This window comes from Choloepus didactylus, chromosome 2, assembly GCF_015220235.1.
Source record: "Choloepus didactylus isolate mChoDid1 chromosome 2, mChoDid1.pri, whole genome shotgun sequence".
Lineage (NCBI taxonomy): Eukaryota > Metazoa > Chordata > Mammalia > Pilosa > Megalonychidae > Choloepus > Choloepus didactylus.
In genome coordinates, this window is record NC_051308.1 from 186,966,702 (window position 1) to 186,992,463 (window position 25,762).

The 25,762-nt window shown below is 40.0% G+C and overlaps 1 protein-coding gene across 9 annotated transcripts in view; it reads right to left on the reverse strand.

Moving 5' to 3' along the window:
* Positions 1–25,762, reverse strand: part of FGGY (FGGY carbohydrate kinase domain containing) — a 472,286-nt gene that overhangs the window by 209,036 nt on the left and 237,488 nt on the right. For all 9 annotated transcript variants that reach the window (XM_037827092.1, XM_037827091.1, XM_037827085.1 and 6 more), the window contains one exon: positions 16,549–16,677. In XM_037827092.1, coding sequence (XP_037683020.1) covers positions 16,549–16,677 — 129 coding nt within the window. The remainder of the gene's footprint in view (positions 1–16,548; positions 16,678–25,762) is intronic.

Below are 25,762 nucleotides of genomic sequence, written 5' to 3' on the forward strand. Positions count from 1 at the left end.
TGGAGACGGCCTTTGAAAGCAGACTTTTGCTCCAGAGAAGCTAAGAGAGGACAAGCGCCCAAGAGCAACTAAGAGTGACATTTTTGAGGAGCTGAAGCCTAGACAGGAACATCCTGGGAGAAAGTCATTTTGAAACCAGAACTTGGAGCAGATGCTGGCCATGTGCCTTCCCAGCTAACAGAGGTTTTCTGGATGCCATTGGCCATCCTCCAGTGAAGGTACCTGATTGTTGATGCGTTACTTTGGACATTTTATGGCCTTAAGACTGTAACTGTGTAACCAAATAAAACCCCTTTTATAAAAGCCAATCCATTTCTGGTGGTTTGCATTCCAGCAGCATTAGCAAACTAGAACAGGGTGCCAAGTCCACTCAATTGGGGAAGAATAGTTTCTTCAACAAATGGTGCTGGGAAAACTGGCTATCCACATGCAAAAGACTGCAGGTGGATCCCTACCTCATATCATATTCAACGATTAACTCAAAATGAATCAGAGACCTAAATATAAGAAATACAGCTATATAAAACTCCTGGAAGAAAACATAGGTAAGCGTCTTCAGTTACTTGGGTTAGGCAGTGGTTCCTTAGACTTTACACCAAAAGCATGAGCAACAAAAGACAAGATAAATGGGCCTTAATCAAAATTAAAAGTTTTGTGAATCAAAGGACTTTATCATGAAAGTAAAATTACAACCTACAGAATGGGAGAAAATAGTTGGAAACCAAGGGTTTAACATTCAGAACAAATAAAGAAATCCTACAACTCAACAACAAAAACATAAGCCAATTAAAAAATGGGCAAAAGATTTGAATACATGTTTCTCCAAAGAAGATACACAATTGTCTGATGAGCAGATGAAAAGATGCTCACCATTTCCTATCCACTAGAATGGCTAAAAAACTGAAAATAATGTGTTGAAGAGGATGTGGCGAAATAGGAACACTCTTTCACTGTTCTTGGGAATGTGAAATGGTGCAACCACTCTGGAAAACAGTTTGGAAACTCCTCAGAAAGTTTAGAATTACCATTTGACTCGGCAATTGCACTTCTAGGTGTAATTCAAAGAACTGGAAGCAGGGACTCAAACAGAAATTTGCACACTGATGTTCATAACAGTATTATTCACGATTAACAAAAGATAGAAGCATCCCAAAAGTCCACCAACAGATGAATGGATAAGCAAAATGTGCCATATACATACAATGGAACATTCTTTGGCTGTAAAAAGGAATGGAGTTCTGATGCATGCAATAACACAGATGAACTCTGAAGACATTATGTTGTAAAATAAGCCAGATACCAAAGGACAAATACTGTATGATTTCACTGATATGAAATAATTAGGATAAGCAAATTCCTGGAATCAGAAATTAGAATACCAGTTACCAAGGTTGATGGGGGTAGGGAATGGGGAGTTAATGCTTAATTGGTACAGAGTTTCTGTTTCGTGTGATGGAAAAGTTTTGGAAATGGATAGTGGAGATGGTAGCACAACATTGTGAATATAATTAACACTACTGAATGTATACTTTAAAGTGGTTAAAATGGGAAATTTTAGGTTTATATATTGCCAGAATAAAAAATTTTAAAAACTGTGCAACAGAAAAAGTGAGCCCTAATATAAACTATGGGTTATAGTTAATAGCAGACTTACAATAATTTTGTTTCATCATTTTAACAAAACTACCATAGCAATGCAAAATGTTAATAATAGGGAAAAATGTGTGGAGTGTTATATGGGAACTCTGTATTTTCTGCGTGATTTTCCTGTAACCTTATAACTACTCCAGGGGAAAAAAAGAAAAACAAACAAGAAAAATCAGTGGTGAGGAAGCCATTTGAATAGTGTTGATCCAACTTAATTTTAGCATCCAAATTCCTTTGCTTAGAATTATTGACCTACTACAATCAAACTTTCAACCTGAATAGCTAAATTTGCATTCTCACCATGTGTCAAGTGAAAGGCATCTATGCAATAACCTAGGAGGTACTACCCTCATCCCCATTTATAGAAGAGAAATCTGAGGCACAGAGCAGGGAAGTAAGTTGCCAGTAAGTGACAAAGCTGGGATTTGAACCCACGCAGTCTGGTCCAGAGCCCATACTGGGCTACTCAGGCTCTGTCTCCTGGCCATCTCTCACTGCTCCCTCACACACTTGAGCAGCGACTTTGCCACACTGAAATGCTTTCATTAAGCTAGGCCTTTTCACACATGTGCCTTTGCACATTCTGTTCCCACTTCCTGAAATGCTTATCCCAATTTTCACCTCCTAGGTGATGCTTCCTCGCTGCCTATCCTGGCAGAGCTGGTTGATCTGTGTTCCTGCAGCACTTACTTCACATCTTGGAAAAGCAGTGTTGTGCAGCTTGCATTGAGATTTTTCTGTCTATAGGGCTGTTTCCCCCACTAATTGCTGACCTCCTCTGAAGAAGGGACTGGGTCATCTTCATCCTGGTATCTCCAGGGCCTAACATGGTGTGTGAGGCAAAGTATGGTCCCAGCAAATATTTTCTGATTGAATTAATCTCTGCCTTGTTTCCTAAAATCATAAAACATTCCTTCACTTTACTGAGGTCTGTTTTCTGAAATGTCATCACTCTGGACTAAACTTTCCTGATCTCTACAGGACAGGAGCATCTCTTTGCACTCTTGATCACTTCACACAGGCATGTTTGTCCTCATAATACTTAGTAGTACCTGATATACACACACATGCATGTGCACAAATACACACATAAATACACTCACACATACAAACATATATGCAGATACACACACAAACACATATATACGTGCATGCATAAACAGATGCATACATACATGCATATGCAGAGATATAAATGTGTGTGTGTGTGCAAATGTTCACAAAAGCCTAAAGCATGTATATACAGAAACACATTTGTACACATACATGCACATATATACAAACCGTGCACATACATGCATACTGATAAGCACATTCTACAAGCAAACACAAATACATGCATATCTACAAATATATGCACATGCAAACACACAGAAACACATATGCACAAACACATATGCATGTTAAACACACTGCACATGTATGCACATGTACAGACATTCAAAATACATGCACAATATAGACACATACATACATGTACACTTACAAGTGAATTGTGCCTCCCCAAAGGATATGTTGGAATTCTAATCCCCAATACCTCAGAATGTGACCTTATTTTGAAATAGGTTGCTACAGATGGAATTAGGCAAGTTAAAATATGGTCACAGTCAAGCAAGGTAGGCCCTTAATCCAATATGACTGATATCCTTAATCAAAAAGGGAATCTGCACACAGACAGACAGATAGAAGGGTGACAACTGAGGCCAAGAATGCCATGAAAATGCTGGCAAACTACTGCTAGAAGCCAGGAGAAAGGCATGGAACATACTGTTTCCTACAAACTTTAGTGGAAGCATGGCCCTGCTGACTCCATGATTTCAGACTTCTAGCTTCCAGAACTGTGAAACAATTAATTTCTGCTATATCAAGCCACCCAATTTTTGCTACTTTGTCATGGCATCCCTAAGAAACTAAGAAATATGCATATATACATTCACATATGGATGCATGGATACATATGCACATACATGTAAACATACACTTGCAGACACAAAGATTAATACACACGTGCATGAATACGCAAGTGCACACACATACACACAAAGTACACGTATACACACATACACATACATATAAATATATATACATATGTATGTATATGTTTATGAACTCCCCTAGTATGACAAAAAGTCTGTGAGAACAGGGATTTTGCTTTCTTTACCACTGTGGTAGTTTGGAGGTTTTATGACCCCAGAAAAGATCATGTCCTTAGATTTAATGCATTCCTGTGGGTGTAGATATATTGTAGGTAGGACCTTTTGATAAGGCTATTTCAATTGAGATATAATCCACCTCACTCAAGGTGGGTCTTAGCCTTCTTACTAGAGTACTTTTTAAGAAGAAAAATACAAAGAGAAAGAGAAGCACACAGAAAAGGCCCCAGAGAAGGTGAGAGACAAGAAGATACACAGAGGCTCAGAGAGGAGGCCACTGCAGCCAGAAGCTGGAAGTAACAAAACCGAGGAGAAAAGGGAGAGACCAGCACACGTTGCCATGTTAAAGAAGAGCTGATGACCACTGATAGCCTTTCTTTGGGGAGAAGTTATTGTCCTGTTGATGCCTTAATTTGGACATTCCACAGACTTAGAACTGTATACTTGAAAGCTAATAAATCCCCAGTGTAAAAGCCAACCCATATCTGGTATACTGCATTCTGGCAGCTTTAGCCAAACAAAACAACCACTATCTCCAACGCACCTAAAACAATGCCTGCCACATACTTGCTAGATGAATGAATGTTGTCTTTTTTTTTTACTTCTCTTGTTCATTGCTATCATTCAAAATGTGACTCTGTGGAGATAATAATCATAGCTAATCATATGGAATATTGCCAGGCATTGTTCTAAGTGTTTTATAGATATTAGTTCATTTAATCTTCAAACTCTATGAGGTAGGTACTATTATTATTCCCATTTCACAGATGGGTACACTGAGGAACAGAGTCAGGTGACTTCCCAAGGTCACAGAGACAACAGGTGAAGACAGGATCTAAATCAGTTATGTGTTCTTAACTACTATGCGTTACCTCAAGATTATTTCATTTTCATTGTCCTCGGAGAGGCAAATTCTTATATCAGTGTCACAGTATGAAGCCTATATAAGGATTAGAGTCAGTAAAAGGAGGGGTGGGGAAGATGCTGTTGAATGATATAAAGGGAGACTAGTGTGATTTTTCTATACTCCAAGAAAATTTCCTTCTTAATTCTTCTAGACATCTATATTGGTTGTAGGGTGCCATGAGGCAATGCTCAAGACCTCCATTCTAGAGAAATCAAAAAAATCTGTTCTCTTTTCTATTTACAATGACTTGTATAAGTGCATAGTTAAGAAAAAGGAAAATAAAAATAAAAAAGAAATTAACCAGGCATATGGAGAGATGATTAGGAAGCAGCTAGCAATTCACACGTGAGGCCTCTTGGGGGGGGAGATAACTGGAGAAGTGCATTTTCCCACCAACAGCTGTGGATGCACAAGCCCCAAAGTAAACATTAGTGATCAGGGATATTATATGGATTTGAAAGACCATGTGCTGAGTTTCTGTGCCATGAAAAACAGGAGATCTTTGGGGTGAGCCTGAGCCTACTCTCACAGCCAGTGACACAAGTGCAATATTAGACTCGGCCTCCGAACAAGCACTTTTCTAGCAGTCTTCTACCTTCTGAACTTGGAGTGAAAAGTCCTTTAACAGGTGGTTGGCAGTGACAGAACCTGGCCTGGGTTATTCTGTGTGTTTTTGTTTTTGTTCCCAAGCTCAGCAAAGGAAAATAGCAGCTCATCTTCTCAGTCATGTTTTAATATACGTGAGAATAAGTAGAACCTTCTGGCTAAAAAATTTCCTCTGTATATTGGATAAGGTTCTGGAGGTGAAGAATTAATCCGCGATTTGCTCTAAATCTGGGGTTCTGGCCACAGGAATCCATGCTGTGTAAAGAAAGTCTGTTCCAATGACTAGGTAGCATTGTTTTGTTGTTTGATGCAAAAGCTGCACTGGACCAGAACTAAAGAAACAGGAAAGGCAGACAGATCAGGGATTGAGTCTTAGATTCAGCCCTTGCTGGTCCTGTAATCTTAAGACAAATCCTTTCACATCCTGGGGTGTCAGTTTTCTCCACCACTAAAGGGGGGTAAAAATTCTTTCTTTGCTCCTGGGGTAGTTATTTAAAAACGGTAAGGCACTATCCAACCAAAGAAAGTATTGACATTAATGTTATTGATTTCTCTACCACATAGTCAAAAATAGTTATGTATCCTACTGCTGGTCTGGTCTAATCATGAAAACTATATTCCTTACCATTGAAGGAGCCCAGACCACTGAGCTGCATTATTGCTTCTTTATTAAGTCACTTCTGTCCTCTGGACCTTAAATCTCACTTACATAAAATGGATCCAGAAAAATACTTTCCTAGAAGTAAGTAAAGGCACAGATATATCTAGAGATGCACAAAGTTACACATAGGCCTGGAGTCAGAAAGACATGTACTTAGAACGCAGCTTTACCATTTATTAAAGTGTCACCTTGAGCAAGTTATTTAACCTTGATTTCCTTCTATGGAAAATTTAGAAAATAATGGTACTCACAGTGTGGTTGTGAGCTGACGATAGTTAATATTAAGGTACCCAGCACAATGCTTGGTACTGCGTAACTGTAATTACTATAAAAATAACTACTTTTGAGCTGTTAGGGAAGAACTTGAAAATCAGCTGTTTTATTATTACCAGCTTATGAGGGAGAGTCTTTAGAGCTTAGTGTAGTTTGTGATGACAAAACAGACTTCTTCATGTGTGGCTTAGAACAACTATTTCCCTACTTAACAGGCATCCCTGACATTGACTGTAGCCAGTAAATGGGATACAAAGTGGAGAATGGAAGAGCATGTAATGAATCATTCCATTTTCCTAATTTGGAGATAGTGAAGCATAATAGGGAAAGAAAACCCTGGGTGAATTCTGAGGCTCGGATTCTAACTTCAACTCTAACATTATTTGCTGGGGTAACCTTGGGTGACATTTTTTTTCTGGGCCTCAGTTTTCTCATCCACAAATTGAATTTGGCAAAGAAAATTTTTGAGCAACCTTTCAGTTCTAAAGCATATGGTTATTCATTAGCCAAACAAAAGAGTGTTATCAAACCAAAAATGTTATGATTTCCTGGCAGGCTCATGGCTGTATATCCTAAATTGTGTGGCAAAGGATTTAGAGCAGGGTGGCCTAGAGGAGGCCGGCTGCAGCCCCAAAGCCCTGGATCCCTCCCAGGCTTTCTGTCCACAGGGCAAAAGACTGGTCTTCCGGCTAAGGCCACTCCTGTGCAGTCCAGAGAAACAGTCCTCCGAGAAAGCCTCAGGGCCTGCGAACAGGAAACTCAAAGTTATCCTTCCCCCACATTTCCTCTCTGCCCCTCCACCACATGGGCTGCAGCCCCAGTTCACAAAGCTGCCGAGGCCTCAAGCAGCAGTGGTTCTCATTAAACGAAACCTCAACTTAAAATAATAAACTCGAAATCACATTAGCAAATTCCTCCTCCCAGCTTCTGATCTGCATCCAGGAACTCCCACACTTGTCCCTGCTCTATCTGCTTGGGCACTGACACCACTTTTCCCCTTCCAGATTCCCCAGTGTGACTTTATCTTCTTTTCTAATCCCCCTCCATTTCTTGCAGATGGTCTGCCTCTTTGGATCCATCTTCTCTTTCTTTTGGGATAAGCTTCTTCCCGCCCCTGTCTCTTGGCCCACACCTGGGTCTGACAAGCCTTCTCAGCACGGATCTGGTTTGGTCTGATCTGCCTATTTGGCACTTGTGCCTCACTACTGCTTCTGACCTCTGTGCCCACTGCCAACCTGTCTCCCCAGGTTGTCTCCTTTGGGTACCAGGTGACACCTTCCACACTAATAACTACTTTTCAGGGCCCCAACCCAGACATTCAGTCTCAGAATCTCTGGCAGGGTGGGGCCTACGAATTATATTTTAAAGGCTCCCGCAATCCGTTTTCAATTTTTCAAAATCCTCTCGCATCTATTATCTTAACTCACTGATTTACTGAGGACTGACTATATGGGTTCTATACTGGATGATGAGGGCACAAGGATACCTATGATTTAGTGTGAAAACTAAAATACTGCAATAGGTGCAAAGTGTTGCAGAAACACAGAGTAGGGAGTGATTCATTTTTTTCTAGGAATGGGATTGAGTTCAGAGAATTCTTCATTGTAGAGTAAAATTTAAACTGAGTGCTGAAGGATGAATGGGATTGCCTGATGGGGAGGGAGAGGAGGCCTCCCCACACAGAGCCAACAGCTCGAGCAAAGACAAGGAGGCAAAATGCACATGACATGTTGAAAGGACAAGGGATCTAGCGTGGCTTGTGTCTTAGTAAGATAGATAGGAGGAAGGGGGAGGGAAACTCGTACTCCCTACTCCTTAAGCTTCACTTCGATTTTCTCATCTCAAATCTATTTTCACTGAAGAGTTAATCTCATGAAATATTTTTGAGAAAGCATTAATATATTAGCAAAATCCTGATTTTTGACTGCTTTTTGACTTCTATAGAAAGGGGCTAATGCCAATACACTAAATTGATGAAGGAAAATAATATCATTAGAGGTGTTTCAGTATAGACCAAGGTTTCTCATCCTTAGTGATACTGACATTTTAAGCCAGATAATTCTCAGCTATCGAGGGTGGTCCTGTACATTACTGGGTATTTAGCAGCATCCCTGGCCTCTACCCATATAGATGCCAATACACCCCCGTTCCCTCACCAAAAATATCTCTGGGTATTTTCAAATGTCCCCCATGGGGTAAAATCATCCCTGGTTGTGAACCACTGGAATAGAGAAAAAGAACATGAGCTTTGGAGTCAGACTCAACTTCAAATGCTGGCTATGACACTAGTTACATGATTGTGGAAAAGTTACTTACTTTCTCGGCCTTCAATTTCCTCACATACAGAATAGGAAATAACATCTACCTTGCAGAATTACTGTGAGGAACAAGAGATAAAGTATGGGAAATGTCAGGCAGAGTACATGACACACAGAAAATATGTAGGAAATGGTCATAATAGTAATAGTACCAACAAGTCGTGGTTCTCATAGTTACTGATGATGTTGATATTATTATTACCATTATTATTATTATTATTAGGAATAGAGCCTAAACTGAAGTTTAAAAGTTACAATGAGTAAAGGAATTCCACTTTAACAAGAAGAAATGATAGGGCAGTGTTCTAGTTTGCTAATGCTGCCGGAATGCAAAACACCAGAAACAGATTGGCTTTTATAAAAGGGGGTTTATTTGGTTACACAGTTACAACCTTAAGGCCATAAAGTGTCCAAGGTAACACATCAACAATCGGGTACCTACACTAAAGGATGGCCAGTGGTGTCCAGAAAACCACTGCTAGCTGGGAAGGCACGTGGCTGGCAACTGCTCCGGAGTTCTGGTTTCAAAATGGCTTTCTCCCAGGACGTTCCTCTCTAGGCTTCAGTTTCTCTTCAAAATGTCACTCTCAGTTGCTCTTGGGGCATTTGTCCTCTCTTGGCTTCTCCAGAGCAAAAGTCTGCTTTCAAAAGCCATCTCCAAAATGTCTCTGTAAACTGCAGTTCCTCTCTTGGCTACTGTGCATTCTTCAAAGTGTCCCTCTTGGCTGCAGCAAGCTCGCTCCTTCTGTCTGAGCTTATATAGTGCTCCAGCAAACTAATCAAGGCCCACGTTGAATGGGCGGGGCCACACCTCCACGGAAATTATCCAATCAGGGTCATCACCCACAATTGGGTGGGGCACATCTCCATGGAAACCTCAAAGAACTACAATCTAATCAACACTGATACCTCTGGCCACACGAGACTACATCAAAGATAATGGCATTTCGGGGGACATAATACATTCAAACTGGCACAGGCAGGAAATGTTGCAATTCCATTACCAGACATCACATCCTCTAGGCATCCTTTTAAAATTCTTCAAGTCTCAGTTTTGGACAGATTCTGTTTTTACCCCCCATACTTGGCACATGTAACTGTGATGGCTTATTTCCTTTTCTTTACTAGAATATAAATTCCCTGAAGTCTAATCCTCTCTCTTATTCATATAATAAATCAACTAGTAAAGTGAGTCATCAATAAGTATTTATTGAAATACTTTTTCTCAAGATTTGTCACCTGCTTAGATAATATTTTAAGGGCCAAATTCAATAGTAGATAGAATCACATTCTAATAGATATGTCATTCTATACAGCACAGTGATTAGAAATGTGAGTTCTGGAACCAGATGGCATGGATTTAAATCATGCATCTACCATTTACTAAGTATGTGACTTTAGGCAAATCACTTAGCCTTTGTGAGCCTGAATTGCTTTACTTGATAAATGGAACACCATCATAGTATTATGAAGTTCTTTGAGAATTAAGTGTGAAATAACAGATTAAGATCTATTCCTAGACCTACAACTAATTCACTCTGAAACTCAGCTGTTCCCTGTGGTATATATACCTTCTGTATCTTCACCACAAAGTTCCACAGAGAACACAGATGATATGCTTCATAAGCCTAAAGCTTACAAATGCAAGTGAAAATTGATAATAAATATATTTCTTGGTCAAATATGTTGCATTTTGTATATGTAATAGTTTAAATATCAAGTTATCTAAAATTGCACCTTCTCTTCTCAAACACTGATTAATAGTGAGATAAGAAACTGGTATTATTTTATTGTTCTAGGAGGGCATGGACCAGAAGCTCTTTTTGCAAGACTGGCTAAATCAATTACTCTGCCATTTAATTAAAAAACAAAAAGAAACAAAAAAACACCTAAAAATCTTTTTCCTTTTTTTTTTTTTTTTTTTGTTTGACTCTGAAACTCAGATTAGCAATTTAAGCCAATTCAACATCTGGTAAACTATCTAGTATCCGGAATCAAAGACTCATGCTAAACCAAGGCATAAAGTTTGATCCTGGCCAAGACCTATTAATGTGATACGAGCACAAAAGACACAGATTTCCAGACATTTAGAAGTGGATCACAGAGTGCTCAAATCAGACTCCTTTGCTTCATGGAGAAGTTGGCAAGGTAAATCTACTGTACAGGGACAACAGCTTCTGTAACAAAGAGGTTACTGCATCTCTCAATTATAGTATTCTTTGCTCACTGAGAGAATGCCATTCATTCATTCATTCATTCATTCACTAACTATACAAGTGTTATGGGTCCCCCATGAACAAAGCACTGTGCTAGCTGCTGAGGATATAAGGATATAATGTCACAGTGCTTTCTCTTGAAGAGTTCACAAACTAGTGGATGAGAATAAATGAAGTGGAACTCAAGTGGCACAAAACTGGATAATATGAGCAATAATAGAGGCAAGTACAAGACATAGTAGGATCAAAGAGGAAAGAGTACTTAAGCCAGCTTGGGAGAGTCAGGGAAGGCTTTCCAGAGGAAAAGGCACTAGACGCTAGATTTGATGGGTAATCAGGAGTTTGTCAGAGACATAAGAGCAAGTGGGAGGAAAGGGGTCTGAGATTGATATCAGGTTGTTATTGCCTTTCAGGACAGTTGGGGTGCTGCAGCCAAGAACAGACCTGGAACAAAGTTAATGCTATTTTTATAAGCTGGAAAAATATCAGCAGCAGGAGCCCTGGCCAGAACCACCCCCACAAAGTGCAAACAGAACTACTCCTATCTTCTGGCTGTCTGTTGGAGAACTTACTAACCAGCACCTTAAGAACAAAATGTTCTTTTAAATTTGATTTTTATTCCCACAGAATCCTTCTTCCTCTTTTCCAGAACTTAAAAAAGCATTTTTGATCTTCATCCTCCAATCTAGTCTTTTCTTAGGAATAAGAGTCAAGGAGTATTTCTCCAAAGCACAGCACTAACCCTTCCTACTAGTCAGAACCTGGGATCCAAAGTAGCTCAGGCCAAGTCAACCCTTGAAGGGACCATCATTTTCTGAGGGGTGTGGATAACATTCATTCCTGACTTTCAAAGCTGGGTTCTTACAGTGACATCCAGGATCTCCTAGCATGGAGTTCATTTATCCATTTCTTGAAGCTGTTTCTATCTTCAACCTATACTGAAACTTAAAGTAGTGATTCCCTGCATTCCATTACAGAGAACTGGAGAAAGAAAATTAGGGCAGATTTTGGGTAAGGCAGATGGAGTCCAGAGGCCTCACATTCTTCTCCAACTGCTTATCCAAAGGGAAGAGAGCTTTTCTGGTAGAAACTTCTTACCAGGGTAGTAATTCAGAGAACTTCCATTTAGGATGCTGCTACTTTGTGCCACTCATTGTGGTTCCAGAGAGAGAAAACCAGAGAGAGAGAAATGATTACCATGTGCTGGCTATGTGCCAGATATTGTTAGCTGCTTCACCTATTTTTATTATTAGTTCCCATAACAACCCTGTGAGGAAGGCATTGTTGTCTCTTATTACAGAAGAGGAAACAAGTGTTGTGAGAGTTGCAATATTTGGCCCAAGATATACAGTAAGGCAGAGTAGGGATTCCAATCCAGATCTTCAGACTCCATGTTAAAAGCTCTTTAGTACAGCATTGCAACATCTCTCAGCAGGTTAGTCGTTCCAAACCAACATTATTAAGCTAAAAACATGCAGGCCAGGGGAAACAACCAGAATTTCCTCTCCAAAAGGGGTGGGGCTTTATCTGATTTGTTTACTACTAATAATCCCTGCCTAGACCAGTAATAACTGATAAGTTTGCCAGCACTCAATATATATCTTTAATGAATACATGATTGAATGGGCACATGACTGTTTTAGTTTGCTAAAGCTGATGAAATGCAGTATACCAGAAATGGACTGGCTTTTAACAATGGGAATTTACTAGCTTACAAGTTTATGGTTCTAAGGCCATGAAAATGTCCAAATTAAGGCATCAATAGGACAATACCTTCTCCCCGAAGACTGGCTACCAGTGAGCTTGGGCTCCTCTGTCCGACAGCAAGGCACATGGTAACGTCCACCAGTCCTTTTCTCCCAGGTTTTGTTGCTTACAGCTCCTGACTTCAATGGCTTCCTCTCTGAACTTCTGTGTGTTTCTCTCTTTTAGCTTCTGTCTCTCTCACCTTCTCTGGGTGTCCTTCTCTCTCAACTTCTCTGAGACTTTTTTTCTGTCTTTTATCCTCTTATAAAGGATGCTAGTAAGAGGATTAAGACACACCTTGAATGGGCCAGGTCACAGCTCAATGGAAATAACCTAATCAAAAGGCACCACCCACAATAGGTCTACACCCACAAGAATGGATTAAAAGAACATGATCTCTTCTAGGTTATATATAACTTCAAACCATCACAATGACCTTTTCAATGGTTTCAGTACTCTGTTCTCTTCCACATCCTGATAGGGACCTAGGAAAGTAGGAAATAGGAAGGAATATTTGCTTCCAGTCCTCCTCTTTTTTCCCAGACATTTGAATCTTGAATTGGGCATAAAAATGAAGGGGAGAGAAAGTAATCTGGACAGAGAATAATAATATATAGGCAGCACCTGCCTGAGGAGCTGGGGGAAAATGCAGAGGTGTTGGGTTTTCTCACCTGGACTGTTGCTGATGTTCTCACAAACATTGAGGACTGTCGGTTTGATGTGCTGAGCCCTCTATCATGGGACTTGCCATTACGAAGCTCATTACTGCAAAGGAGAGGCTAAACCTGCTTATAATTGTGCCTAAGTGTCTCTCCCTGGGTACCTCTTTGTTGCTCAGATGTGGCCCTCTCTCTCCAGCTAAGACAACTTGACGGGTGAGCTCACTGCCCTCCCTGCCGTCCCTCCTACGTGGGATCTGACTCCCAGGGGTATAAATCTCCCTGGCAACGCGGGATATGATTCCCGGGGATGAATCTGGAACCAACATCATGGAACTGAGAACATTTTCTTAACCAAAAGGGGGATGCGAAATGAAACGAAATAAAGTTTCAGTGGCTGAGAGATTCCAAATGGAGTCGAGAGGTCACTCTGGTGGGCACTCTTATTCACTATATAGATACCTCTTTTTAGGTTTTAATGCATTGGAATAGCTAGAAGTAAATACCTTAAACTATCAAACTGCAAGCTAGTAGCGTTAACTCTTGAAGACGATTGTACAGCAATGTAGCCTACAAGAGGTGACAGGGTGATTGTGAAAGCCTTATGGAACACACTCCCTTTATCCAGTGTACGGATGGATAAGCAAAAAAATGGGACCACAAAACTAAATGAAAAATAGGGAGGGGAGAATGATTTGGGTGTTCTTTTTTATTTTTATTTTTTATTCTTATTTTCACTTTTTCTGGTACAAGGAAAATGTTCAAAAAATAGATTGGGGTGATGAATGTACAACTATATGATGGTACCATGAACAACTGATTGTACACTTTGGATGATTGTATGGTATGTGAATATATCTCAATAAAATAGAATTTAAAAAAAATGAAGAGGAGAGGAGAGGTGGAAAAAGTATAAAACCAGGTCAAAATTGTTAAGAAAGTCTTTACTATCCTGCAATCACTGAGAATTCCCTTCCTGTGCTCTTCTGAGCTACTGCTAGAACTTAAGCTCAGCCCTTCAGGAAAGCAATGTCCTTATTTTATCTTTCCACTCAAAAAACTTGCTTTTGGAAAATGCTGGGAAAACTCACTAACTCAAGAGCCTTTTTATTTTAACATGGAACAAAAGGTATAAATCAAAGCTTCTAAGGGTAAAATTTCTGTGATCTAGGAAAAGAGGGGGGTCGTTTAATGGCCTCAATTCCTCCTGGTGCAATTCAACAAATACTCTCCGAATGTCTGCAAGCTCTAGGTGCCATAAAGGAGGGAAGCTTCCCTGCTGGAAGATGCAGAGAGTCCTTGGCAGAAACAAAAAGAGTGCTTTGGCATATCTCTTGGGGAGGTCTGGGAAACTGACAAGGAGATCAGGGAGCCTGAGGCTTCCCAAGGTGGGCTCTCTTTCTTCCAGCATTTGGTGGTCTGAGCCAAGTGCCTGTCATCTGGGTGGGGGTGGATGATTGAGAGTTTCACCCCAGGGATAACTGAAAAAGCATGATGGAGAAAGCTTCTCTGGCCTCAAAGCTGATACGTAATGTCAGGATTGCTAGGGGACAGGAACACTCCATGTCTGTCTAGACCACAAGTTCTTTCTGTGCTTGTATTTAAAAACCAAAATCATGACATTCCAATCAAAGGCAAACACTGCTCATATTGAAAAGTGCTTGGAGAGAAACTTCAATGCCTGTAATCAGGACTATACACCATTCATTCAACCCATATGCATTGCTGGTTATTCACTATTTCTCAGGCCCATGACAGCTCCTGAAGACATAAAGATGAAAAGGACAGACATGCTCACAGAGCAGTAAGAGCTATGCCGCTTCTGAAAGTCCACGGACCAGGTACAAGAACATGGCAATGTTTAATCAATCTGCCATATAAGGAAAAAAAGTAACCTTTATCTACAGGTTAAGGCCATTTCACCTTATTCTTGCCTTAACACAACTTTATTCATTTAATAAACTTACCAAACACACATGGCACATGGCTCGGCACAGAAGATACAAAAATAATAATATAATGTCCTTGCCCTCAAGGAGCTCATTGTCTAGTGGAAAAGACACATAGATAAATCAGTAATTATAACACAGTGAGATCATTTCTTTAATAAAGGGCAGGTAAAAGAGTTGAAGGGAGCACAATTTAAAGAATCCCTAAATCAGCCTGAGTGATTCATAGAAGGCTATGCAAAGGAGAAACAATCTGAGACGGGTTTTCAAGTTAGAGCAGGGAGCCAGACACCTGAAGAAGTGCAGGCCCAATCATTCTGGGCAGAGAAACACATGTGCAAAAACATGGTGGTATAAATGCTCAGACAGGATTCTGGGAGCATGATCAGATGAACATATCAGAAAGATAAGTATTGGTGTAATATTGAAGTACAAACTGGAATATCTTTCAAAAATTTTTACCATGATCCATAGGAAAAAAATCATTTTCATCATGGCCTAGTATACACCTGTACATTACACAAAGAATGGAAACATAAATTCCACAAAACAGTACTTATCCTTACTATGTGAGATACACTCTGACGTTTTCTATTCTGTTCTATTCTTATTCCATTGTATTGCAAAAACTCAATTGTCATGGTCTACTAAACTGATCTCATGAATTATGAGCCATTGTTTAAAAAAAGTTAGAAAGGCTAAGAAAAAAAAAGATGTAGCTGTAATTAAAGTGAGTGAAAATGAGATCTGAACAACAAAATTACCATAGGGATGAGGAAGAAGATAGAGTAATCATACTTTACTGTAATTCCTTGTTTTACCGTTTGTCCCCTCCCCCCATTAGAATTTCAATGTGGGAAGAGAACCTTGTTTTTGTTTTAAATTCACTGATCCCAGCATCATGGCTGGGACACAGTAAATGCTCAATGAGTTTCTGATGAATAAATGAATGAATGCATAAATGACAGGTTTGAGAGTTATTCAGGAGATAAAATCAAGACTATAATCAATCAACTGCATCTAGGATGTAAATCCAAAATACTATGAAAATAAATCTTATAAGGGTTTGAGAGTACCTTCGGAAAAAGCGTAGGTATGTACACTGTCATCACACAAGTTAGTTGGATGTTAACCTATCTCTCATGAATTTTCAGTAAACCAAATAATCATCGAGACATTTATTCACTTCATTGTTTCTATTATTCTGTGTAGAGAAATTAACAATTATAAATAAATTATATTTTTGATGAAAATTCATATAATTCTATCTAATGCAAAAAGTGTTAAAAGGCTTTTCATTATAATATTCTGAATCACCAGTCCTTGACCTTTGCTTTAAAAAGAGAAAAGCAGTGACTTCAGGAATATTCCATTTGAAGATATATTGGCTATAGGCATGGAGCAAGACATTACCTAGTCCTCCTGCATGAGCGTCAATGAGTGAGGCTGCCACGGCAATCCCAGCAGGAAGGCCAAGGTCTTTGGCCGCCTCTGGTGTGAGCCCATTTCCAAGAGGAACCCCAGGAGGCAGCACTTGGTTTCCTGAGCAGACATGAGAAAAAACAAACACCTGTCAATTTGAAAAAACATAAAAAAAACATAAGGTTTTCTTAAGAGAACCTTTCTGCTTCCCCCCACCCTGAAGTTTCTCAACTTCACAAAGATAAAAACCATGCAGCCATGCTCACTTGGTGACTTGCTCTGGGGTGCTTTACAAAGCCTGGAACTCTAAGGCATTATTCAAACCAGAGGAAAATTCCATTCATGGGAAACTCCAAAAGGAATCCAAACACAGTGGACTCGTGAGGAAAAGGTTAAGATGCTCAAGCAGTTCTCAATGGGCTTCCTGACAGAGCAGCTCTACCAGCATACCTTACACACACACACACACACTACACACACGTTCAAACATACACACACACAGTCCTTGATGAACATAAAGTTAATAAAATTTACTTGTGTAGCTGCTTCCTATCAGAGGGTAACAGAATCATTCTGTCCCTCTAATGAATTTTTTAGAAGTTTTGTGGCTGGCAAAGAGAGCCCAGACTAAACCTTACAAAATTTACAGGGCCACTACTTGCACAACCATAGAATACAATTTGAATGATGTTCTTTGGAGTTGTGCAATGCAGCAACCCTGATATCTCAAGTGACCTTGAATTCCTGAAGGCAGTGAGGCCTTCAGTTAAGAATTTATTGATTGCCTTGCTTTGTGTGGGAGCTGTGGGGCTGTAAAAGGTAGTCCTTGCCCCAGCCCTGTCAGGGAGATGAGATCAGGGCACAGAGACCAACCTAAGACAGAATGGAATGAAATGTTCCATCTGCTCCCAGGTGTTTAACAGACACTGAGTCCTGATCTCCTCTCCCCCAAGGAATGTTATAAGTATTTTTGCAATGTAATGGGGGAAGTACGGGTTGATCCATATATATATTAAGATCCCTTTGAGCCCCAAGATTCTAGGATTCTGAATGTATGGTCAGCAGTTTGGCACTAGGACAGTACTTGTTAACTGTTCCATGATGAGCTTCAGACTGGGCAGAGGTGCTTCTGGGGGTGAGGGTAGAGGTTAGAAGGGCAGAGAGAATGAATGACTCAATCAGCTAAACTCAGCAACACCATTGTTAATCCATTCTATGTACTGGGCTTCTACCTACAATTGAACTCAAAAAGGGTTTAGTCAAGAAGAGGAAGAGGAAGAAGACTGAAAACCACTCGAGTAGCCTCTGGGGCTATGCTATCTAATATAGCAGCCATTAGCCACATGTGGGTTGAGCACTTATAATGTGGCTACAGTGATGAGGAATTAAAATTTTAATTTTATTTCATTTTTTAACTTAAATTTAAATAAAAAAATACATTCAGTTTGTTTACTGAAAAACTTTTAAGTATGTTTGGAAAAACTTAGGTATGTGAATCTACTTTTTCAACAGTGATTTTATGAAATCTAAAGCAAGCATTTCCAGTGAAAATTTAGTGTCTGGATTGAGATGTGCTGTTAGGTATAAAATACACACCAGATGTCAAAGATTTAGTATACAGAAACAAATATCTCATTAAATAACCTTTATGTTGATTTCATGTTGAAATGATACTTTGGATTTCTTCAATTAAAGATGTCTTACTAAAATTCATTCCACCTATTTATTTTTACTTTTTTTAATGTAGCAACTGGGAAATTTAAAGTGATATATGTGTCTCACATTCTATTTCTATTGGACAGTGCTGCTCTAGAGGACAAGGTTAAGATGCTCAGAGGATGGGGCAGAGTGCAAGGAGGGCTTCTGGTCTGTTCTGCATTCCCAGGCCAGCCAGCAGACACTTGGAGGAGTGCACAGTCCTCGGCTCTGGACAGCTTCTTAACTCACTAAGTCTAGTATCTAGCACCTAAAAGGCATCACTCTCATTTACTGACCACTTTTCTTTTTTTATCAGTGCCAGGGACTGAAAATGCTAAGTATTATGCATTTTCTCATTTAATCCTCACAATAACCCTATGAAAACTGTATTATCACAGTCCCCATTGCATAGATGGATGGGGAAATTTACAGAGGTTTACAGAGGAAAACCAAGTTCTCCACACAGCTTGAGTGCTGGAGTGCAAGCAAGCCATAGGTTCCACTCTAACTCATAGCAAAGCCCATGCTCTTATTCATTACATTACCTTTCAGAACAGATATTTTAAAAGTCTTTTGAAGCGATCAAAAGAAGCATTTTTGGAACAAGCATTGTGTATGTTTAAAAAGTACCATTTAGAAATCTTGCCCACTAAATTTAGACTTTTTTTTTAAAGAGTTGATTTTCATAGGAAGAGCTAAATGAAAACTTGGTTTCACCTTCAGCCCTGATCTTCACAAACATAAAAAAAAAAGGGGGTGTAATTTTCAAGTCTTCTGTATAGTACTTTCACAAGAAACCCTGGCTGGTAAGAGCAGCTTAATTTGATTATATCTCCTCTGGGCTCCGAGTATACCATTACAGACTTCTATGAGGCAGAGAGAGTCCTGGGCTTGCAGCCAGATCTGGGTTCAAACTATGTACTGTAGGACCACAGTAGGTTTCTCAGCAGAAACATCTGAAGCAAAGACCAAGAAGAAAGGGAGAAGGGGCCCCTGAGGGAACTGCAAGAGTGGTCTTGAACACATGCAGGGGTGGGAATTGGAGGGGTACAGATAGAAAATCTAGAAAGAAAGTCAGGGCCTTACAATCCTTTTTTTTTTTTTAATAATTTAATATATTGAGATATAGTCACATACCATGCAGTCATACAAAGCGTATAATCAACTGTTCACAGTACCACCATATAGTTGTACTTCCATCACCAAAATTAATTTTTGAACATTCTCATTACCACACACACAAAAGTAATAAGAATAAAAATTAAAGTGAAAAAGAACAATTAAAGTAAAAAAGAACACTGGGTGCTTTTTTTTTTTTTTTTGCCCCCATTTTTCTATTCATCCATCCATACACTGCACAAAGGGGAGTGTGATCCACATGGCTTTCTCAATCACATTGTCACCCCTCATAAGGTACATTTTTATACAGTCATCTTCAGGATTCAAGGGTTCTGGGTTGTAGGTTGATAGTTTCAGGTATTTACTGCTAGCTATTCCAATTCATTAGAACCTAAAAAGGGTTATCTATATTGTGCATAAGAGTGCCCACCATGGTGACCTCTCGGCTCCTTTTGGAATCTCTCAGCCACTGAAACTTATTTCATTTCATTTCACATCCCCCTTTTGGTCAAGATGTTCTCCATCCTACGATATACAGTTCTTACTAAGGTGATGGAACTTAATCATGAAGACCACTTTAAGTGACTACATGAGAATTAAGCAGAGAGCAAGGTGTTTAGATTTGTGTGTGTGTGTTTTAAAGGACTTTGGCAGCACTGTAATAGAGAATAAACTGGGTTTAGAGAAAACAGTTGTGAAGCTATTTCAGTGGCCCTTACTAAGACATTGGCAACTGGGATGTAGAAAAAGAGGCAGAATTGAGGGAATTTGAGGAGCAAGAAATGCCAGAGCATGGTGGTTGCTTGGATATAGGGAAAGTATGATAGATGGGGAGATGCCACCACCTGAGTCCCCTGTTAAGGAAGGTCTTATTGTCTAGCTGCAGGAAGTGAAGTTGGAGACAGCCTCCAGCTGTCAGCTCCTTCAAGGCCTGCCTCAGTGGCAGAGAGCCACATTGCCAAAGTGATGCCATTCCCAGGACAGCCTGCAACTGGTGACTGACCAAAGCAGGACTAGAAAGGCTCTGACGGGCACCACTCACTCCAGAACACTCTGCTATGCTGGCCAAGGCTTGGTGGGGCCTGCATCACAGTTTGACTTCTCCCTCTGCTTCCTGTCCCTTCAGCCTTGCTTACTGTCCCTTCCTTTCACAGATGGCAATCCCTAATAAATGACTTATATCCCCAAATCTATTTCAGCATCTGCTTCTAGAGAACCTAACCCAGGGCACTGAGCCAGACCTTCTCCTCAGTTCAGTGATTTAGGAGTGAAAATAAATATACACAAGATGAACAGTTCTCTTTTGAACTGCAACTCTAATCTTCAAGAATAATTTTCCTAGACCCCAAACAGGAAGGAGTGTTGTTTATCTAGAGTCCAAAAAGAAACAGCTTGGCATAAAAGGAAGACAGAATTGGTAGAAATCTCAAAGAAACAACCCCTTGAAATCACACTTTTAAGTTTATCAGTCAGAGGTGTATTGAGGGGACTTGAGGGGACTGGAGGAGCTACTGGAGGCAATCTTTAGTGCCTCTTGACAGCTCTTCCTGAAATAATCCTTATTTTACCCTCTTCTGCCATCAAATTTAATTAATCACAGAATCAGTCTTTTCAGAGTTAACCAAGACTTCATTGCCTCAGGATTTGCAGTCGCTCACATAGTTTAACAAGAAGCATTTCAATAACAATAGTAATAATGGTACACATTTATTACTGCCTAACCTGTGCCAAGATTGAGGTGCTGAGGTCTAAGTAAAAGAGGCGTCTCTGTCCTCAAAACCTCACAGTGTGGTCTGGGATAAAGACGACAATAAACCAGGATTCTCAGGACACGTGTGCAGTGCTGTAAAAGTGGAATGTACGTGGTGTTACTCGAGCACTGAAGAGGGACAGGGTAGGTTGGCTCAGGAGAGCAAAAGTGACATTTGAGCCTGATCTGGAAAGATGAACGGGAGATAGCTGGTTTTAGTGCTAGAAAGTTCCAGACAGAGAGAGCTAATAGCAGGTCCATCATCAGGAAGACCTGAACGGCAAAGAGTGTTTGAAGTGTTTATTCATTATGGTTGCACAAAGGGCACAACCAGAGAATAAGAACAGACGAGCCAGAGAGATGGTAGGGTAAGAAGCTCAGAGAGATGGTAGGGTAAGAAGCAATAAAGACCTGACAACTGATGGCTATAAGCACTCAGATCTGTTTTTCAAGATAAATCTGTAGTGTGGAGAAAGGTTAGAATGGGAAATAGGGTTTATCTTTTAAAAAATCAAGCCAATTGAAAAATCAGGCTATAAAAAATTATGCAGAGTATGATTTCATTTGAAGAACAACAACAAAAAAGGTAGAAACAGCTATTTGTAAAAATGCATACCTAGGGGGAAAAAATTACAGAGAATAGGTTTTCTCTGGGTATAGATGTTATGGGTGATTTTTAAAAAACTAATCTATAATTTCTAATTGTTCTACCTTAACTTCCATATCTTGTGTAACTTTTTAAAAGGAGTTTTTTTTTTTTTTTGGCCTTAAACCTGGTCAGGGTAAATAAACAAGGTTACATCTATTCAATAGAATCCCACATAACCTTTAAAAGGAATGACGTAGAATTATATGTAGGGATTTGGAAGGAAATCCAAGATAAATTAAGAGAATTAAGTGAAAACAGTAAGATGCATAAAGGTATTCAGAGGACGATCCCATTTGTGATTTTTTAAAAGATACAAAAATGTATACATTTAAACTTCCAGAAAATTCTTAGAAAAATACACAGAATATTGTTACAGTGGGGACTGGGCAATCTTCTCTACAATATGTGCTTCTTTTATCCATGATCATACATTTCTTTTGTTATTAAAACAAACTAGCTGAAGTTAAAATAAAAACAAAATTAAATTAAGGACAATACTATGCACCTTTTCCAAACCCTGCTCCTCAGTCTGAAAGCAGGAAAGAGGCCCAGGGACAATTCAACTGTGTTCTTGATCTTGTTGAATACCTACACCTTGGGGTGTAAAAAAGCCAGCACACTGAGGGCTCCTGGGCTCCTTCCACTTTATTCCCATTCAGATGGGCAGAGTCAGGCTGATCAGTCAAAAGCCCAAGCCTACAATTATCTGGTGGTTGCAGGCCCTCCACTAAGGCAGGGACTACTATTACACAAAATCTTCCCCTACCAGTTTTTCAATTATCTATGACTAATGAGCACTTTGGGAACAGTTTCAGACACACATATAATCCTCTTTCCTGACGTCAGCAGCAGAAATTAATGACTGTAGATTGCTGGGAAACAGAAAATGCATTATAATGGTCAACAAAACTGTTACCCTCTTCAAGAAGGGGGAAGAAGGGGGAAGAAGGGGTGGAGGAGGTGAGGAGTTGTATTGACTGGAAGGTTGTGTTCCTTTCTATTCCTACAGTGAGATGAAATCCAGGAGGAAGGCTGAGGCGCATAGAAATGTCAGAGAGAGGTTTGGGTGTGGGTTGCAGGTGACCCTGGTTCTTAGCACTGGATCACCCACCCCTGCTCGGTCCTGCCAAGGACAACCAGCAAACCAGATTGGCTGGGTTGATGCTAATCGATGCCGGGTCTTAACGGGAGAATTCAGACCAAATACGGATTCAATCTGGTTTAATAGTGTGGAAACACAAACAAGAACATAAAACTCCCAAATGATAGGCTGGAGTTATTTTTAGAAGTATTCAGTGGTTGATATGCAGTTAATTTTTCACACAGGTCTATCAAGTGCTGGGGTGGTTTCAAAGATTGTTAAGAACTGGTTCAATTCTCATGGAGTTCCAAAGTTTTGTGAAGCATGACCCCTCACTAAGCAAAACATACCATTCATGTGCTTATGGCTGCCAGCAGATATGGCTACTGACAGTTAATTTAAAAGAATGGACAGAATTAGGGGCTTGACCTATGCCCAGCAATTAATTTCTTCTACAGAGATCTCAGTTCACCTGGGAAGGTTAGCCCAGGGAGTTTTCTGGACCTGAAACCACAACTGGGACAAGAGACTGAGTGAAACTGAGAAACAGTCCAGTAATCCAACCTCCTAAATCGGAATCACAGACATCCAGTTAGTTCATTCAATCTGAGAAATTAAAGAAAAATCTGAACCTGGCATGTTCTGTCACTTGTCCAAAGAAATCTTCTAAAACATGAATTTACACATTTTCCTTCATTTGCCTATAGAAGAAAATCTCATTTTAACTGGGATTTTAATTCTATTTTAAAGTACTGATTAACTGTAAAACTTTCTGATGATATTCTCTTCATTCATTATTCATTAAATGTTTAATGAGTACCTACTATGTGTCAGGCACTGTCTTAAGGCTGAAAATGAATTAAGGAACAAGCTAGATAAGGTCCCTGGCCCCAACAGGGCATCCTTTCTAGTAGACACTATTCACATTCAACATCTCTCCTGAACTAATATATATATTAGTTCCCCTGTGGTGTGGACTATATTTTATATAGTCGTATATTCTCACCTTGTATTCTGACCTACAGTCAGTGTTTAACATACAAGCCGTATATTTTTAATCCAATTTTTAATTACTCTTATGTTGTGTTTTAATTGTGTTTGCTCCTGTATGCCTCCATCCCTCTGCTCCACTGGACAGAGAATAGTTCAAAACCTGTACTCTGTTTATCTCTGCATTTATTTCCCACAACTCCAGCACCCAGCAGTATCTAGTGCATAATAAATTCTCAGTAATGTTTATTCAACTGAACTTATAGATTTTTTTTAAGAGAAAAAGAGAAGACTATAAGGCACAGATCAATCAGCTTAGACAACAAGATTAGCCCCCCTTCCCTCTACACACACACACACACACACACACTCACTCACTCACTCACGTGAGTACCGATTGGGAGAGTAAGGAGAAGAGAATGGATTAACTTTAACACTTGCATGCTACTAGGACAAGGAATGTGTTTTCTAATATAATCCCACCAGTAATACACTCTCATGTCTCTAAATTAGGGACAATGGAATGTACCAAGAACCAGGGGGCAAGCCCAGGCATGAGCCTAGAAAATGGTTAACCCAGGAAGCCCAAGCCTCTCACTGGACATATCAGCTGCTTAGGGCGGCAAGACATTTTGGCTACCACCTTTTGTGGAATAGAGGCTCTCAAATTCTCCTTGCCTGGCCAAGTCTGATTCAAGATATGGCTGGTGGCAAACTTACAGGTGAAAACCCCCAGGCCCTATAGCTGAATGAGTCTAGGGAACAAGGGTGGACAGCAGGCCAAGGGGTTTGGACTTGTTCCAACGAACAACTGGTAACTATTATTGGTCAGTGGGCAGATAAGTAGTATATAAATATCATAATAGTAGTAGTGTCCATTTTTTGAAACTTACTGGCTTTTAGTCACTGTTTTCGGCACTTTTCAGTTGCTGTCACCCTCAAACCTAGCAACAACTCTATGAGGCTGGTATTAAAATCACAAGGTTCAGTTGCAGAAGCAAAAGCACATAAAGGTTACTTAATTTGTTCAAAGTCATCTATTTGGTAAGGGGCACAGTCGGTATTTCAACCCAGGATTCTCTGACTCCAAAATGTGGATCTCTCCACTATACCATGCAAATTAGAGGGAGGAGATATTAAAGCCGGGAGAATGATTTCAAGATGGTATTGCCTGTTGTAGACAGAAAAGGAAGATGGCTTCATCTGCAGGAGGATCCTCTGGTGGGTCTTGTCCATGGAATCCCAGCATGCTGAATCTTCTAGCACCTCCCTCTATACTCCTTGACAGGTTCCAAAAACAGAGACAATGGACTTTGAATAGCCCTTAGAGGTCATCAACTTCAATGCCTTCATTCTGCAGCAGAGAAAACTGAACTCTGAGAGGGAAGTGACTTCCCCCGGGTCACCTAGCTAGTCATAGCAGAGTTGAGACTGGACTTTCAGGCAGGCTTCCTCCACTTCTCCGCACTCCCTGCTGTGGCAGTGCCTTCCTGCACCCTCCCCTCAACTGGAGCAGGAAGTTCACCTAAGCCAGACCTACTTGTCACAGGGAGAACAGTAGAGCTGGCAAAAATACAACAGATTCCAGCAGTGTAGGAGGTCGATTCTGAACTATACAGAGCATAAATGCAGTCTTTTTTATTTTGAAATCATCTACTTTGACATCCACAGTGACCTAATTCTCTAGATAGTTGTCAATTCCCTATTTTGTTCTCACTTAGCCTAAGGCCAACTCCAAGAAGCCTTTCCTGGGTAGATCACAATTAATCACTCTTTCCTCTAAAATCCCACAGCATGTTTTCTTGGAATTACATCATTGGGTTGTACCATATGGCTCTTCCCTTTGTGCCTCACTTTTCTAATTTAGATTATATCCGCCTTGAGGGCAGAGCTCTTTTCATAGATTTATGCATAGGAG